Raw genomic sequence first — 18440 nt, 5'->3', positions numbered from 1 at the left:
TAAAACCAACGAAGAGAGTCCTGAAAGTGAAGTGCTCAGAATCTGGAGAAAGAAGCAGACAGCAGCAGTGGTGACAAAGCACTTCAGTCTGCAGGAACGCCTGGGCTGGGGTGGGGCAGGAAGGCCTCATAAGAAAGGCGAGGCTTGAGCCTGGGTGAAGAAGGGTCACTTCACTGAGAGCAGGAAGGAAATGTGAGACAAAACTCAGCCTGGTACCCAAGGCATGAACTGTATGAAGCAGGACCTTTAATTGCTCTTCAATCAATCAATCAATCAATCAATCGTGGCTTCAAAAATATGTATAGGTAAAATCTCTGAAGAATTGAGGACTGGGGCTTCCCTGGTGGTGCAGTGGTTGAGACTCCTCCTGCCAATGCAGGGGACACAGGTTTGAGCCCTGGTCCGGTAAGATCCCACATGCTGCGGAGCAACTAAGCCCGTGCACCACAACTACTAAGCCTGCATTCTAGAGCCCACGAGCCACAAATACTGAAGCCGGCGCTCTAGAGCCCGCGAGACACAATTACTGAGCCTGCGCTCTAGAACCCGCGAGACACAACTACTGAAGCCGGCGCGCCTAGAGCCCATGCTCCGCAACAAGAGAAGCCACGGCAATGAGAAGCCCGCGCGCCACAATGAAGAGTAGCCCCCGCTCCCTGCAACTAGAGAAAGCCCACGCCCAGCAACGAAGACCCAACGCAGACATAAATAAAAATAAATAAATAAATTTATATTAAAAAAAAGAATTGAGGACTGAATGAAGTGTCTGAGAGTGTGTCTTTAGTAATAAAGCTGAGAGTTAAAAAAAAAAAGAGCATTAAGTTGGAATCATACACACCACACATATATTTTTGTAACTACATCCAGCTCACAAAACAGGTGAGCAACCACAGCATATATTCTAGATGATGGGCCATGAGAGATGACTTTACTTTTAAAAAGATGGAACCAACAAAATTTATCTCATGGTATCTTCATATTAAATAGCAATAAAAGGAGGTTAAAGTAGAAAAAGCTTAAACGACAAAAAAGTATTATTGATTTACTTCGACTGGGAAGGTCTTCTCAGACAGGGAGTTGCTGGGTATAGTCAGGTTCCTGATTTATCCCTCATTATATGTGGCCAGTGTTTAACAAAGGGCTGACAGGAAAATGAAGGATCAAGCTGGGCACCTCCATATGAAGGAAATTTTAACAATATTAAAAAACCTGACCTTTCCACTGTGATTATCAAGGAACACACAAACCCAATCCAGTATATAGGTTTCTCTATATACTGCCAACACTGGGGAAGTGGTCAAGAGACAGTCATGATTATCTTCCCCCTCACATAAAAGAAGAAATACGTCCTCAGATTCAGTGTACCATTCTTTCTTACCTAGGAATCCTTACAGAAGCCTAGAGTCCCAAGAGTCACCCACATCCGGCTCCCAGTAATGGTTGCCAGAGGTCAAGTAATTCCCACTACATCAGTGACGCTTTTCTTTTTTTTTTAATTTTGAGTAAATTTCAAACTTTTAGAAGATTATTTTTGAAAAGCCAGGTAAAGATGGAAAACATTCACATTTCCAACTACTTTCTCTTTAAAACAATAATAAATAAACATGAGTTTGCATTAGTAATAACCAAATGAGCATCAAAGTTAGTAGGGTAGACACTTACGAATGTTCAAAAATGTTTGGTAGGTTTCTCTAAGGTGGCGATCTATGAAGGTGTGGTGGGAGGAAATGTGCTGCTTTCAGACCCTCAGTGAAGCTTTCACGTTGCCGTTCAGTAGTAACTGGCCCACTTCTGACTCAGGCCAAGTTCTGTGCTGGTTGGTTTTCACTCTGTTCTCCACAACCGGCACGAAAACAGGAAAGTTTAACAGTTCATTTCTTTGGCACAATCCACACGCTGTCACAGTGGAGGTTTTGTCTCTTCAAGTCTTGTTTGGTGACCCCCCCACACACACATTCGAGTCATTACTATTCTAATCCACCAACAAAAGACACCACTTCCCCGCTCTCTAATTTCCACTAAAGGCCTTTGACATAATTTCTGACCCACATTGCTAGGTTCTAACGTTCTCAGCATGTGTGATTTCACTAGGAACTTCAAACACTGAAAGGCATTGAAACATTTCACTGAAATTTGCTTTCCCATCACACTGTGACTGGGAACGTGAATTTTCTTTTATTTATTTATTTATTTAATTTATTATTTATTTTTGGCTGCGTTGGGTCTTCGTTGCTGGGCGTGGGCTTTCTCTAGTTGCGGCGAGCGGGGGCTACTCCTTGTTGTGGTGCACGGGCTTCTCACTGTGGTGGCTTCTTGTTGCGGAGCACAGGCTCTAGGTGCGCGGGCTTCAGTAGTTGTGGCATGTGGGCTCAGTAGTTGTGGCTCACGGGCTCTAGAGCGCAGCCTCAGTAGTTGTAGTGCACGGGCTTAGTTGCTCCGTGGCACGTGGGATCTTCCCGTACCATGGATCGAACCCGTGTCCCCTTCACTGGCAGGCGGATTCCCAACCACTGCACCACCAGGGAAGCCCTGGAACGTGCATTTTCAGATGCAGAAGACTGACTGATTGACAACTGTAAAACAAACAGACGCAGAAGGCACATGAGAGGCAGTGCAACACGACCAATGCAGGATATTCCTTGTTTTTGATAAAGCAACCCTTTAGAATAGGAACTTTCTGGAGACACTGTGTAATAAATTTTCCTTGTAAAATTATCATCCATCTTCCACACGTTTGATGAATATGTGCAATCTATCTAGGATCCCCAGATGTGATGGCTGCATCAGAAAAAATAATAATAAAAAATAACGGTACCAGGTGCCGTTCCTGGGCCTTGTCCAAAGGCAGCCAGTGGAAGAGTCTATCTTATTCTCTTCTCCCCTCATTAAACAATAACAGCGGCAGAGGAGGGCATTTGGATTTGAACAAATGACATCCAATATCTAACAAGCGAAGCTACTCTTTCAAGCGTTAGATCCTAACTGTCTGATGGTCCCAAGGATCAGGATGGCTTATTTTTCTTAAGACGGTTGGCAGCAGGATCCCCTGTAGTCACCATCCCAACGCTTACGAGAATGCGTCATTATCCAGTCAGCAACTGGGGGGGGGGTCCTCTCAGCTGGGTTCTTCATCACCGCCTGGCGGAAGCTGTTATCCACATAGGACACCATCTGCCCCCGCGGCTCGGGTCAGGGTGTCTCTGCGCCCTCGGCCGCCGCCTCCGCCCTGCGCGCTCCGCCCGCCCGCCTCGGCCCAATCAGCCAAACCTCGGCGGCAGCGGGTCGGCGGGGCGAGGGCCGCGCGGCGCCGGGCGGCCAGGAGCTGCTGTTTCCTCCGCCAACTTCGCTCCGCGCGGCCGGGAAGGCTCCCTCCGGACCCTGGCTCTACACGCCTCCCCGGCTGCTCTCGGGGACTGCGGCTGCGGCTCCTCCCGGCCCCAGCGGGCCGGAGTTATTTTTAGAGTTCGGTGAGAAGGTAGGCTGGGGGGGTGGGGGGCACCAGCCTCCCGCTCCTCCGCGCGCAGGACCGCCCCCTCCTCTCCGGGACTCGCGCCGCCGCCCGGGGCCCCCGGGAAGCACTCGGGCCCCGCGGCTGCTGTCTGAGGACCGGCTCAGGTGCGGGCGCCGCGAAGTCGGGTCGCCTCAGCCGCCGTTCCAGTCGCGCCGAGGATACGTCTACTGCGTTCGGCCAAGCCCTCCAACTGCTGCTGCCTCCCCTCGGGCCGCGCCGCCGCCTCCCTCAAGCGGCGCGCGCAGAGAGGCCAGAGCGCCGCCCCGCTGCGCCCTCGGCCCGCTGTTTCTCGTCAACTTTGTTCCCGGGCTGCAGGCGCGGGAGGGAAGGGGCCGCGGGCAGCCGGGTCCGGACTCCCGGCGGCGGGCGTCGCGCACAGCCCCCCGGAGAGAGTTTGGGAAGCGGCGACTCCCCTCCTCTTCCCCGCCTCTTTCTCCTCCTGCGCCTCTGTGCATCCCCGCCGCTCCTCGGGGAGCACATTAGTGATGTTTTATGATGTTTCACATACATTAAAATATTTAGGTCCTTATAGCACGCGGAACCATACCGAATATTTTGTGATAACCTATAAGGGAAAAGAATATGAAAAATTATATATATATATATATGGCTGAATCACTTTGCTGTACACCTGAAACTAACACTGACATTGTAAATCACCTATACTTAAAGTAAAAAAATAATAATTCTTTCACAATACAGTGGACCATACCAAAAAAAATTTAGATCCTTCAGAATTCAAAGATACATCTTGATGGTCATGACTACACGTCAAACTTCTCACATTGTCAAACAGCTAGATATTGTGATTGCTTATTTCTTTACTGAAGGAAATCGTCTCTGTGGGAAAAAAGAATATTCCAGTCAAAATCAGTTTTTAAATTCCTATAAAGGTTTCCTAACCAAGAGTCATCCACCTCTCCAACAGTTTTCCTTCTGTATATAAGAAAATCAGTTTTGTTGTGGTGTTAGTTTCTTCCAAATAGCTTGGACATCTGGAGTTTCATTCAGTTTATAGCTCCAGGCGGTGTGTCCTAACTGGTCTGAAAAATCAATCAGTAATAGTACCAGCCAGTGATTGACTTAACAAAGCGTAGTTAATTAAGCTTTTCTACTTTCATTATTTCATTTAAGTGTCACAACCATTCTATCAGGATTTCTTGTTCAAAATTACCCTGCTGGTAAATGTGGGAGCCAGAAATCACACTTTTGACCAAATTAAAATCCACAAGTCATAAGTTTCCAAGATGAGACAAAATGCAAGCAACATGTTCTCTAAGTAACTATGTTAATTGAGTCAACAAGCATTTTCTGGTAAATTTACAGTTCAAGGAACAATCTATCAGCTTGGGGATGTAATGGCTAATAAAACAACATCCCTATAAGAGATAATAAAAAATTAAAAAAAAAACACGGTTGTAAAAATGAAGAAATGTACACAATGCCACTTCGTCTGTCCCTCACCCATGATCTAGAAAATGCCTTTATTGCAACTCACTGATTAAAATGCATGAAAATGTGCATATACAAGACACAGTCACAAACTAAATAGTCTTTGATATACTTTATCTCAAACAGAAATCACCATTAAAAATCAATTTCTGAATATATGAGTTAATAAGATTAATCTTTGTAAAAGTGGGTCGGATTTCAGTCTTCTTACATGAGTATAGTAAGTTTTAAAATTTGCCCTCCTACCTTTATTATTGACATCCTTGTATTTAAAAACAAAAAGTTAAGGAGAAGGGATTATTCTAAGTTCTTTGGAACTATTATCAAGAACTCCTTCCCATTGTGAAATGATGTAACTCTCATGTAATGACAGTCAACACCAGAAAACAAATAATGCTTTTAAACTTTTATTTTGTAAAAAATATTTATTTGATCTGAATTTCTATACCACATGAATGGTCACTCTAATTTCTGATACTTATGCACAGTTACAAATGTCACTTTTCTGTAGACACATTCATTATTGCTTGCTCTAAGTCAGAGGTTTCTGAAGAGTCATTTACCAACACTCAAAAACAATTTTTTTCTCAGATAATTTACTGCATTACATACTTATCTTTTGCCAAATATTCTCTAACATACACACATATTACCACTTGTAATACATTTATATGAGTAGAACAAGATGCTCCTAACCCATTTTTAGGATCTACACTAAGTAAAAAATTACACAATCCCTGGAAACTACTTTCTGAGTCCTTATAATCTATATAAACAACCAAGGAATTCATAGATAATAGACCTAAAATTAATCATCAAATTATTCCAAAAATATATAGCAAGAGAAGATGGCAAAATAATTCATAAAAATGGTTGGAAGAATGTAGTAATTTTAAAAATTTGACAAATGAGAGCATTACATAGAAATTACCTCAGTTTGCTGATAAATTAAGATTATTATTGTTTGTTTTGGGAAAGTAGCATGGACTCCTCTTATGTAAACTGTGTATTTACCTAAGGAATATATATATGTAGTCTTATCAATGCCTGCTGGGGAAGTAATAATGTGAAGTCAGCTCAAGATCAAGGCTTCCAAGTTTGGTAATGGAAGCTTTCAGAAGTCACTGTAGTCGGTGAGCTCCATCACTCTGTTCTGAAGAAGAATGAATTTGGCTCCTTGAATCTCCTTATACTGAGTCCTTGAAGACCACACCCACTTCTTTCAAGTGAGTGCATTTCAGAGGTCTTTGGGTGGGTGTTAATACGGGTAATTAGATCTCTTAAAATCAGAGGGAAAGATCTATTTAACACCCTGGCTAATCTTCATAAACACATCTCCACAAACATCATCTCATCAAGAGACACAGATTTTACAACAAACCCACCCATGAGTGCCACCTGTATATCTAAATTTCTGGACATCAAGGACTTTTACAACTTACAAAAAAGCCAGAACACATTATTTCATCAGTTAGTGACTTTAGAAAACCTGTTGGAAAACTTGGAAATGTTTTACCTGAGGTTTGTTTATATTCTGTATTGGAGGATGTGCCTTATTGATTGATTTAGTTTTGTATTTCAGTGTAAGACTTTAACATGACAGCATTTTTGGCCACGAGAATGGAGATTTCTCCTGTCCCTCACACTCCATATCAAACCCCCCAAGGCCTCCCAGCAAGAGCAGAACTGGAGATTCTCTGCCTGGCGCTCCTTATGCCAGCTAAGGGGGAACAGTAGAGAAAGGATGAGATGCCCCAGTTCAGCGACCCTCTGGGCCAAGGGAAGGGAAGAGGAGTTGTACTCATGTATGGAGTTTATATCGACTTATGTCTCAGTCCCTTTAGTTCTCTGTTTATGCGGGGAGTTATTTACCACCTTGAGCAAACCTCCATCCTAGTTACCACTGGTTCCAAATATTCTTCGTGCAGTCACGGAAAACCAAACTGTGGATTCTGAAGAATCAGCTCAGAGCTTGGCACAGCGTTCTTAGAGCACTGCCTTGGCTATGCAGAAACCCTTGGGTCCAGCAACAGTCTGAGCTGGATGAGAGATGGAGGGAGGGAGCCCCATTTTCCAGGATGTCCCACTTTATGCATATGCATGATTCCCCTAAGAGGTCCCCATTCCCCTGCTTCCTTTGAGGTCTGGGAGTTTCCCTGGGTTTAGCTATTAAGGGATAGGGCAGGAGGTGCCTTTTAGTTCTGGGGCCATAGGACAGGGCCTCAGCAGGAGGAGACCCAGCTGAGCAGGTAACTATTCATGGGGCAGAGTGTGGGCAAAATGAATTGTTACCTTTTGGAAGCAGCAAGTCCTCCAGTTCTCCTGACCCTCCAACGTCACTGCATGGAGTCAGTAAAATGGGGAAGGTGTGGACTATGGGAATTCGGAAGGAAGGGAAGTGAGAGCCTAGTAGTTGTGGGGATGGGGGCAGAGTACTTTTTCTGTCAAGGTCGCTGAACAGAACATTGTCCCCTCTTTTTCTTTTTTTAATACGTTTATTTATTTATTTATTTGGCTGCACCAGGTCTTAGTTGCAGCATGTGAGATCTAGTTCCCTGACCAGGGATCGAACCTGGGGCCCCTGCATTGGGAGCGTGGAGTCTTGGCCACTGGACCACCAAGGAAGTCCTCCCTTCTTAAATTCAGAGAAAAAAAGCAGTGATGGGTGGAAGAGTTGCCTGTGTCCTGGGCAGTAGAGCATTTCTCTGGTATTCTCCAGATATACCCAATCCAATCCTACAGGTAGAGGAGTCTGCACATTTTTTTACCTCCTAGGATTTCTCCTATCAGGAACTTCCAAATTCCCCACCTGAACCGGGGGCTGCTGAGCTTTTTCTCCCTGGATTGCTTCTCCCCTAGGTGAACCATGTCAGCACCATGACAAGGTCCAACAACTATAAATATCAACCAGCCTTCCATGTCTCTATGAAGTTAAATATTTGCCAAAGTGTGAGGATAAGAATATTTATTAGCAGTTTGCTAGCCGTAGTTAGACATTTTAAATATTTGACATGTGGTATGTGGACCTCAGTTTGTACTCTTGCTCTGACCTCATAAATATTTTTATTTTTTTTAAAAACTATTTTGTATTTTAAAAAATCTTGGTAAAGTATGACAGTCAGAGTAACCAGCTGGAGGTGCCCTGTACAAGTTGTCAAGTGAAGCTTTCCTTTGACACCCACCTCTTCCCATTCTAGTGCCTGCTCCCCGTCCAGCTTCTTTGAAAATTGTTTTTGTCCTCTGTAACTACTGATGAAATAAAATTTATATTTTAAGGCAGGACAAGAGAAATTAAACATAAATTTCCCTTTCAGTGTCTGTTTAGGCCTCCTCTCTCCACAATGTGCGGTGTGCATCTGCATTACACATTAACCAGAGCTTCTGATGCTTCTTACTCACCTCTTCATAATTTTAAGTGTGATCATTTAAGATTAGAGGGTAGTGAATTCATAATTTTCAGGAAGTGAAGATCTAAAATTTTGCATATGGTGGTAATAGGATGTGTTCCTAGTACATCTGAACTTATCACTTGATGTGGTTCAGTGCAGGCCACCCCAAAATGTGCCACTTTGACATATTGGTTATAATTAAGAGACAACCAAGAAGGACACTCTGAACCTTCATTGTCCCCCTGAAAGCAGGAAATAAATCTCCCATACAAAAGGTATCCTCCTGTTAACAGAATGTAGAGAGATATTCTAATCACCAAAGATAGGAAACTGAAAGCTAAGAAGGCTGCATAAACAAACTTTGTTATTTTACTAATTTAATACCCTAAGACAAAACTTCTTTGTTTTGTCAATTTTTCACAAATTTATTGTTTCTTTGTCTGAAAGGTATAAAATCTGCCTACTTGGGTCACTTCTCTGAGTCTCATTTTTCTATGAGCTCCCATACATACGAATTAAATTTGTTTTTCTCCAGTTGATCTGCCATATGTCAATTTAATTATTAGAGCAGCCAAAGAACCTAGAAGAGAAGAAATAAAAATTTTTCCTCCCTACATACCCATTAACAAGATACGTGATGAATTAACTATGACTTGAGTCTGCTATGCTGTGAAGTAATTCCCGGGGCACATAAAGCCTGATCATCACTGAGGTAGAGCAAAGGGAAGAAAAAAACAAATGGTAAGTGCTGATGCCTGATCATTCAAATCTTCCACCTTGAGGTGAGTAGGGGATGTGTGAAGAATTTTAAACCACAGATTCTCAAACTTGCCGGAGCGTTGGAATCATCTGAGGAGTTTTGGAAAACGGCGATGCCTGTGTCCCATCAGAGAAGTTCTGATGTAATGTTCCGGGGCATAGCCTAAAATTGGGGAGTTTTAGAAACTCCCCAGGTGATTATAACGTGCAGTGAAGTTTGAGAACCATTGTCCAGATTTAAACCTAAAATGTTCCTCCGTTTCTATATGTACATTCACCATTCCACAGTTTTTGAAATTAGATTACTCAGAACTGGATATATTGATAGATAATATGTTATTGATTAAACAGAGTTCCATATATACCTATATATGGCATGGTCTGGCACAATATTTCTTTGATTATACATCTAATTTCACCTGGCACACATATGCATTATTCTTTTTGAGTTGAAAATGTGGCCCCGTCCTGCCTGTGTTGCCAGATTGGCATTGACAGTAGTGTGTGTATTAAAGCTCTCTAACTTTCATGTACTGGGATCCTGACTCATTAAAATCAATAATTTTCATGACTCTCAGAGAGAGGGCTAGGTAGCATTGGTGCTTAAATCTTTGTCCTACCACCTGAGAAGCAGATTTTGCTGTCTGAGAGTAGGATACTGGTCACTGTAAACTTTGCTAAATATCCAATTTAACCTTAATTTTTAAAGTGTATTTATGTTGAAATGTGCTGAATAAGAATGAGAATTCTATCAGAATATAAGGCCACTGCTTCTAGGTTTCATCCCATTCCTGCTATGTCCCCTTACTGAATTAATGAATTTAGTTGACCTCCATTGTCTATTGAAGGTCAAGTATGTGCCCAGGATACCATGTTCCTCTCCATTTCTCTCATCAAATTGGTGGATGCTTACATGCTTCGATACTACTAGACTGAAGATACTAAGAAGGTAAGAACAGTATTTTTTTAATTACTATATTCCCACTATCTTACACATGCTTAAAACATAGAATACTATAAAAATGTGGTGAATGAATGGATAAATAAATGAAAGAGCAAATACAAACAATATTTTTCTGGCATTAACAAAGTTTTCCAAAATACAGGTAACACAATAGGACTGAAAATAATAAATCATAATGTCAACAAAATGTAAGAAATAAACTGATTTCCAGATTCATAGGCCGAGGAAATTCTATTATTTTGAGATTTGAAATGACTATACTGTAATTTTATTCTATAGGTTGGATTTTGAGATTTCCTCAGGATGGCAAATATATATTAGTGGAAGATAAATATTCCTAGTGATGGGAAACAGAAAACAAGACTTAGAATGAGACAGTCAGGATTTATTTTTATTTATTTTTATTTTTAAAATTTTTATAGGAGTATAGTTGATTTACAATGCTGTGTTAGTTTCAGGTGTACAGCAAAGTGAATCAGTTATGCATATACATATATCCACTCTTTTTTAGATTCTTTTCCCATATAGGCCATTACAGAGTATTGAGTAGAGTTCCCCGTGCTGCACAGTAGGCCCTTATTAGTTATCTGTGTTATATATAGTAGTGTGTATATGTCAATCCCAATCTCCCAATTTATCCCTCCCCCACACTTACCCCCTGGTAACCATAAGTTTGTTTTCTACATCTGTAACACTATGTCTGTTTTGTAGATAAGTTCATTTGTACCCTTTTTTAGATTCCACATATAAGCAGTATCATATGATATTTGTCTTTCATGAGACAGGATTAAATAGGCATATATATAAAATCACTTAGCATGAAGTGATATAAACATCATGCACTGACAAAAGCAAAACCGATTTGCATTTGAAAGAGTAATACACATGATTGAGAATTCACATTTCTAGAAATAGAATGATACATATACCCTGTAAGAAAGAAGAAAAAGAAACTGAATAAAGGAAACAAAGAAAAGAAACCAAGAAAGAAAAACAAAGAAAATACCTTGGTGTATGGTCATGGGATAAATGATGACTGAAATGTGAAAAAATTGCATAAACTGTAATGTGCTAAATTCCGTGAAACTGAGAGTTCACTTCTTTCAGATACTCAGGGCAAGTGAAAATCTCTCAAATGAGTTAGGGGACAGGCTGATTTGCTCTAACAAAGACTGTGACTCAGAGGCTGTTTTTCTTTTTTCTTTCTTTTTTTTAGTGGGGGCTGCCCTGAGTGGCATGCGGAATCTTAATACCCTGACCAAGGATGGAACACTGAAGTGGAAGAGGACCGCCAGGGAAGTCCCCAGAGGCTGTTTTTCTTTCACGTGTCCGTTCGTATATAACAGGTAATCAAGAGGAAGATTGATATCTTCAATAACTGGCTTCTTTCTAAGTGCACAAAAAGAGCTTATTGATGCCATCTCTTAGCCATCCTGAGAAAATATCTTGAACCAGGGGATCTAAGTGTAAGAAAATAATGTACTGTGTTCCAAAGCAGTTGTGTTTCCACCCTATTGGGTCAAGATTAGGCACACGACACACTAAGCTTCAAAACTTATCTGGAAGTGCTGGATGCACATTAAAAGCTTTTGTTTGTTTGGCTTGGTTTGGTTTAGAAGACAAAAATTCAATGACAGGAACAGCAGAAGAAATATACATGAGGTTATGTTCCATGAAAATAAACTGATCTTCAACAAGAACGATGTCATAGTGTTCTGGGTTAGAACCAGGAATGAGTTCTTCAGAAGAGTAAACTCTGCTTTTCACCGTCGTCAAGATGTCGAGTGTTTACCTTTTCAGCATCTGGCTTCTAAGGGTCATGGACAAGGAATATCTACTTACCTTTGAATCTCTGAAATAGAAGACTAAGTCAGAATTGATTCTCCAAATTTGGAAATACTTATCAGAAATGTGCCCTCATTCTGTCCATCTATATTACCTAGCTTTCATAGAACACGTTCTCTCTACTCTTCTCCCCTGTTTCATGTAGCCCTTCATTAACTAACAAATTTCTTTATCTGCTTCTTTTGACAAACTGCATCTCTCCAGGTGACCTCAGGTTGTATAATTTTACTTTATTTGCCTTCAACTCATCACTTCTTTCCATTTCCACCTAAAATTCCTGAGTGCTTTCTGTTGACACTAAAATTTCAGGGAGCAACAGTCATTACACCTTGAATTTCATAAGCTTAATTTTGCTCCTTTTCAAAGAAAGTTTTATAGTTAATATTCTTCTTATTTAGTTTGCATTTAGTTGTACAGACTGGCAGAATTAGCTACTATGGGCCTTTGGACTTGTCTTTGATTGGAAGGTGAGGAAAATGTGTACTGGATACATTTTCTTAGCTATAATATCAAGAATTTCTTATTCTAAAGACGTTTCTACATCTTTCAGTTTTGATGACCTTTATTAGAATTAATGTCATCTGGGTCATATTTACAATTGAGTAATGAAATCAAGGTGAGACCACTGGGAACATTGCCAGTTAAACCCATCATGTGAGTCTTCTCATCCCCAGAAGAGGTTATTTATTTATTTAGCTGGTCACTTTTTTTTTTCTTTTTTTGTGTCAGATTTTTCAAAAGAAGATTCTTAAAAAAAAAAAAAAATTCTTCAGAGAAGATTATCGATGGAAATAAAAAAACTGATACAGAAAATTCAGTATATGTGTAGTTTAAAAAGGGAGATAAACATGTAAAACAGAGAATGTATAAAGTGAGAAGAGAACATGGCCCATGATAAATTCCTGGGAAAGCTATAATTTTAAAGAAACATTAAGGAAAATGAGAGGAATTATGGCAAAATAAAGGAAATAAATGGTACTTTGAAAGCATAAACTGAGTGCTTACCATGTGAGCTCGATTTTACCAGCACCATATAGTTGACCTTTATCACTGCAGCTAAAGATACGAAGATTTAGCGGAGATAACTGCCCACGTTCTCCTCCTGTCGGCTTTCCTTTGATCCCTTGCTAGTGACTAAGGATTCAAGATTATGTTAAATATAGTTCCTGTCATTAGATAATGAAAAATGCAGAAAATATGATTTTCGTCCGCAGCTCAACTCCTCATGTGTGATTTTGGTCAAATTTCCTCATATCTCTTTGATATTTTATTACATTTTTAATAGAATATTTTTAAAACATTTTATCTCTTAATTTTCTATCTTTTTATAGGATTTAATTTCTGTTCACCTAAAACATTTGTCTTTTAGATCATGAAAACTTTCAAACTTTGGGGGACTCTGAATTGTACAAGCATGCCACTGTTTTAAAGGGAAGGGCTTAAGTTTATTGTTTTCTTACTAGAGAAAATCATTAGGAAATACCTTTTTTTGAAAAGATAGGAAGAAAATCTACAAAAAACTGGAAGAAGACAGACTTGTTGCTATGTGGAAAGGAGATTAGTAGCAATTGTTCCCTTAAATCCCATTTTAGGAAAAGCATCATTCACTCTGTGTTACTTTTATCTCCGGCCACGAGGAATTCTTCCTATGTGAGTCTCTCCCCTCACCGATGGTTCATTTCCAAAATACCTGGGAAACATCCACAACTAACCTGCATCAACATAATCCTTTTAAGTAGAAAAATCACATTTACTGAAAGGAAGCAGGCTGTAAAAATCAAAAAAGGATGATGAAGAAAAATTTGTCTGATTTGTAGAGCCTTGTGCTTGGAAGATCAGCACAGCTTCTAGAGAGTTAGAGTCCAGGGAAGCTTCTCATATGGAGTGAAGGAACCATTGCCTCAGTAAATGTTCAGACTAATCTGACATCATTTCTCAACAATTCTGTAGTAACACTGTTCTTCATCAACCAGGTAAAAACATACCATAGAGTCTATTATTCCCCTCAACATCCTATCCTTGAACACAAATCTGTAATTCTGTATAAATCAAAAAGTGTGTCCTTTTTTAGGAAATGTGTGGCAGGACTGTATAAATATTTTTTTTTTTGTATTTCTCTTCCATATTATTATTTATTTATATTCTTATAAGCAAGTTTTCCACTATCTTCTGTGTTACTGCCTTACATGCTCTAGATTTTATATACAACTTTAGGAATCAGTTAGCATATCTATATAAACTATTTTATGGATCTTATTGTCAATGAAAATTCAATTAACAATCAAGATAAGGGAAAAAAAGAGCATTTTACTCAAGCCAAACTGAGGAGTATAACCCAGGAGAAAGACCCTCAGAAGCTCTGAGAACTATTCCACCTGTTAGAAATGGAAGGAACAGTCACATAAATTTTCAGAACAAAGGGATCATACATCAAAATGACATATTGATATTTTATATAAAGTTCACCAAAGATATACAGTCCGGGTAACACATACAAAGTTAGCAGCAAGTCGTTATGATCCCTTACAGAGTTGAGAAAGAATGCTGTTCTTCAAGAAGTTACATTGCCAACATTAGAAGAAAGGGAAGAAAACGATCTTTATGCTCGAGTGGGCACCCCCATCTTTGAGGAGGTCTAGTTAGTGTGGAATGCAGATGCACACTGCACATGAGGGAGGGAGAGATGAGGCCCAGACAAACACAGGAAGGGAATTTTATGTTTAAATTTTCTTGTCATACCTAAAAATACAAATATTATTTCATCATTATCAATGTCTCATCTACTTTTTTCCATCAACTAGTGCAGTGGTTTCAAATGGGGGTGATTTTTTTCTTTCCGAGGGCAATTGTTGATATGTGGAAAAATTTTTGGTTGTCACAATTGGAAGTTGCCATTGATATTTCATGGGTAGAGACCAAGGATTCTGCTAAACATCCTACAAGGCAGACCTACAAGAAAGAAAAAACCAGTCCCAACTGTCAATTGTTCTGATGTTGAAGAAGCCCTGAACTAGAAAATCTTAATATAGATTAATAGTAAGACTTTTAATTAGCCAGTAACAGGAGAGAACAGTCAGGAATAAATGGAAAGCTAAGAATGAAAATATAATGTTGTCGGTCTAAGATTTATATGGGATTCCCTGCAATCACTCTAGATGATTAAATTCATATCTACTAGCAAACAATATTTTGACTTGGAATTTTGTCACTGTGATTTGAGACTTTCTGCCTTTCAATCTGTAAACATATTTTCAATACTGTGAATAATACATCTGAATACATTCCTTGATTATTTTGTTGCTTATTTATTAACACTTGTTTTAGGTACTGAGGAGTAGCCATGAACAGGACAGACATCATTCCTACCCTTATGAAGGCTATAGTCAGGGAGCAAGGAACTGAATAAATGCTACAGGAATTGTAGTTAAAATTTGGGTCAGTGTATGAAAGGGGAAAAAAGGGAGTATATTAAAGGAATATAAAATGAAGTATAAACTTAGGCTAGTGTAAGGGAGTGGCATTTGAAGACAGACTTGAAGGGTAAATAGGGTGGGGTAGGTGGAGATCCTGAGGTGGGAACGAGGTCAGGTACAGGACCTAGAGGAAGACTGGCAGGACCGGAACAGGTAACCACATTTCCCTATTCTGCCTCACTATGGACCAGTTTTAGAAGATTCCACACTACAGAACCACACACCATCAGGGAATCATAGATCTAGGGAAAGGAACAGGGTTTTACTGAGCATGGCTAATTTTCAGGTAGTTTGGCATCTTGCAGCAGAATTTGGATGTAGTGATGCTCGCTGCCTGCTGATTCCAATGTACTGTACCTTCCTTCTTTGTCCAGAGCCAGGAAACCTGTATCCAATGGAAAAGACTTTTTGCACTTGTAGATTTTAGAGACAAAGACTCTTTCTCAAAATGAAGGCTTCATAGAGCCTTGAGCATAATAATGTATCACCCAAATAATTTCAATTAACTTTATCACCCAGCCATTGGATACAAGTTCCATAAAGGCAGGTATGCTGCAGGATTTTCTTCATAGCTTTGTCATTGCTAACTAGGTCTGTACCTGGCACTCAGTAAAGAGAGGGTTTAATCATCATTATGATCATAATATCCTTTTTTTAAAAATATTTAATTTACTTATTTCGTTGTGACAGGTCTTAGTTGTGGCTCGCTGGCTCCTTAGTTGTGGCATGCGCACTGTTATTTGGGGTGTGCATGTGGGATCTAGTTCCCTGACCAGGGATCGAACCTGGGTCCCCTTCATTGGGAGCATGGAGTCTTAACCACTGTGCCACCAAGGAAGTCATGATTGTAATATCCTTTTAATCTCTTAGCTGTACCATCCTCCAGCTCTCTAAGTGCTTGCACAGACATCACTCACCCAGCATTCCTCAGCAGCCTCTTCCGTGGAACGGTGTCTGTGAGCCCTGTGCTCCTGACCTTGAGAGCAGACCAAACAGAGCAAGCTCTTGTTGGCTTCACAGAAGATCTTCTTTGTCTCCTTATGGGTCCCACACATATGTCCCTCAGAGTTCAGGAATTGCCCGAGATTTGCTTTTCTGGCAATGGACACCAGATTCTTCAGAAGAAAATTGGTTTTGAGGTTTGTCTGCTCTGATCGTTGCCTGCACACTGGGCAACTGGCAGGATCTTTGGCTTGCTCCCAGAAAAGACAGAGATAGGACCTACAGAAGCTGTGTCCACAGCTTCTATGGTGACAGGGTCTAGAAGGTAATTCAGGCACATGAGGCACGTGAGCTCTTTCTGGAAGGCTTCTGGGATGTCTGAGCCCATTTTTCTGAGGGAAGGAAATCAGGAGTTTATTCCTCTACCCCAAAGACAAAAAAGGCCCAAGGAATATCAGACTCAGATTGTCACTGAATAATACACTGCTTTAGGAAGGATTTTTCATTTGACAGAAATGGAAAACTGAGACACAAAGAGAACTCTCAAGAGCTGCAGAAAATTTTCTCAGCTGCCAAACCAACACAACTTCTTGCCCTCCTTTCCCCTACCTAAAGGAGAACCTCAGGTTTGTTGAGATCTTATTTTCCTCTAGATAACATGAGCCGAGGAGTTTGACCTAATTTATAGCTCTGTGTGGTGGGTCCTGATTGCCCTAAACAATCAATCATGATACTCAACGCCAGTCATTGATTTAGCGCCGCATACTTGACTAAGCTTGTATTTTTATTATTTCGTATTATTGTCAGGCAGTTTTCTTTGGATGTCCTTTTTTATCTCATTCTGAATCTAGATCCACAAACACTGTTTTTCTTTGCAAAACACTTTCTGAATAATTCAGAGATAATGAAGAGGACCCTAAACATTGTCAGATTGGATCCTATTCTAACCAGAAGCAACTTACATGGATATACTAATCGGTTGAGTTTGCCTTCCTGTCTTATCTGTAGCACACTCATCAATCAAACCAAAAATGAAAGAGAATGGTTATATCTTCCCAGTCTTTAAAACTGTTATCAAGGGGCTTCCCCGGTGGCGCAGTGGTTGAGAGTCCGCCTGCCGATGCAGGGGACGCGGGTTCGTGCCCTGGTCGGGGAAGATCCTACATGCCGCAGAGTGGCTGGGCCCGTGAGCCATGGCCGTGGAGCCTGCGTGTCCGGAGCCTGTGCTCCGCAACCGGAGAGGCCACAACAGTGAGAGGCCCGTGTACCGCAAAAAAACAAACAAAAACAAAATAAAACCAAAAAAAACCTTACATGGGATTTCTAATATGTATTTACAAAATAAAGTAATGAAAAGAACACAATTTTAAGAGCCAGCTGAGGAGTCTGTATATCCCTTCATCAATGGATACCTGCAAAGAAAACAGAAAATAGCCAACAAGTTGCTATTTTCTTCCATATTACACAAATCCAAACTGTAACAGAACTAGATGCAGATTATGCATATTTCCTGAAGTCACAGCTAGAACTCTATTCTTACATGAGAGAAGAATTGTTATGGGAGTCTTGAACCTGCTCACACACACACAGAGGAGATCATTATTAGACTTTATTATTGAAACTGAGTCCCCCTAAAACCGAGCTCCCCTGCCAAGTGTATGATTAACCTCTCTAGCCAAAGCTTTATTCTCTTTCTCATTCTGCCCCTGGTCCTCTCAGGATTAAGAGGTATCAGAGAAAAGGGGGGACTGAAACCAAGCAGTACCCTGCAGGCCCCTTCCAGGTACAAGAGCCCCTCAGTGTCCCCCATTTCTTTTTTGTAGTAAAAGGCTTTAGTCTTCTAGGCCTTCCATGGGTTCCAAAGAGCAGACTCAAGCAGTTACTAATTAGGGAAGTGAGGGAATAGAGAAACAAAGGAAAAGCGGTCAAGCAAGACAGTAATGATAGCTTAAACAGTATAACAACCTGATGCACATCTTTGGGCTGTTCTGCAGAAACTAAGAACCCCACCCAGGTGGAGGATGCTGACTACATGCTGACCGCAATCACACAGACCCTAGACTAGTTGGAACCAGAAGGTTGATGATTCAGATTTCCAAAACATC

At 40.6% G+C, this 18440-nt stretch overlaps 1 protein-coding gene across 1 annotated transcript; it reads right to left on the bottom strand.

The window, feature by feature from the left end:
- Positions 1-137: 137 nt before the first annotated feature.
- LOC149748757 (uncharacterized) lies at positions 138-17123 on the bottom strand. Its single transcript, XM_089915869.1, is given in 6 exon segments — positions 138-1387; positions 3169-3428; positions 3680-3977; positions 4289-4351; positions 16292-16637; positions 16640-17123. Coding segments are annotated over 6 exon segments (1278 nt in total). The 5' UTR covers positions 16724-17123; the 3' UTR covers positions 138-1160.
- Between the last annotated feature and the right edge of the window lie 1317 nt (positions 17124-18440).

Source organism: Delphinapterus leucas, chromosome 7, assembly GCF_059928025.1.
Source record: "Delphinapterus leucas isolate spDelLeu-1000000601 "Yukka" chromosome 7, BTC_Dleu_Yukka2, whole genome shotgun sequence".
Classification (NCBI taxonomy): domain Eukaryota; kingdom Metazoa; phylum Chordata; class Mammalia; order Artiodactyla; family Monodontidae; genus Delphinapterus; species Delphinapterus leucas.
Note: the sequence above shows the minus strand (reverse complement) of the source record. Positions and strands in the feature narration are given on the sequence as shown.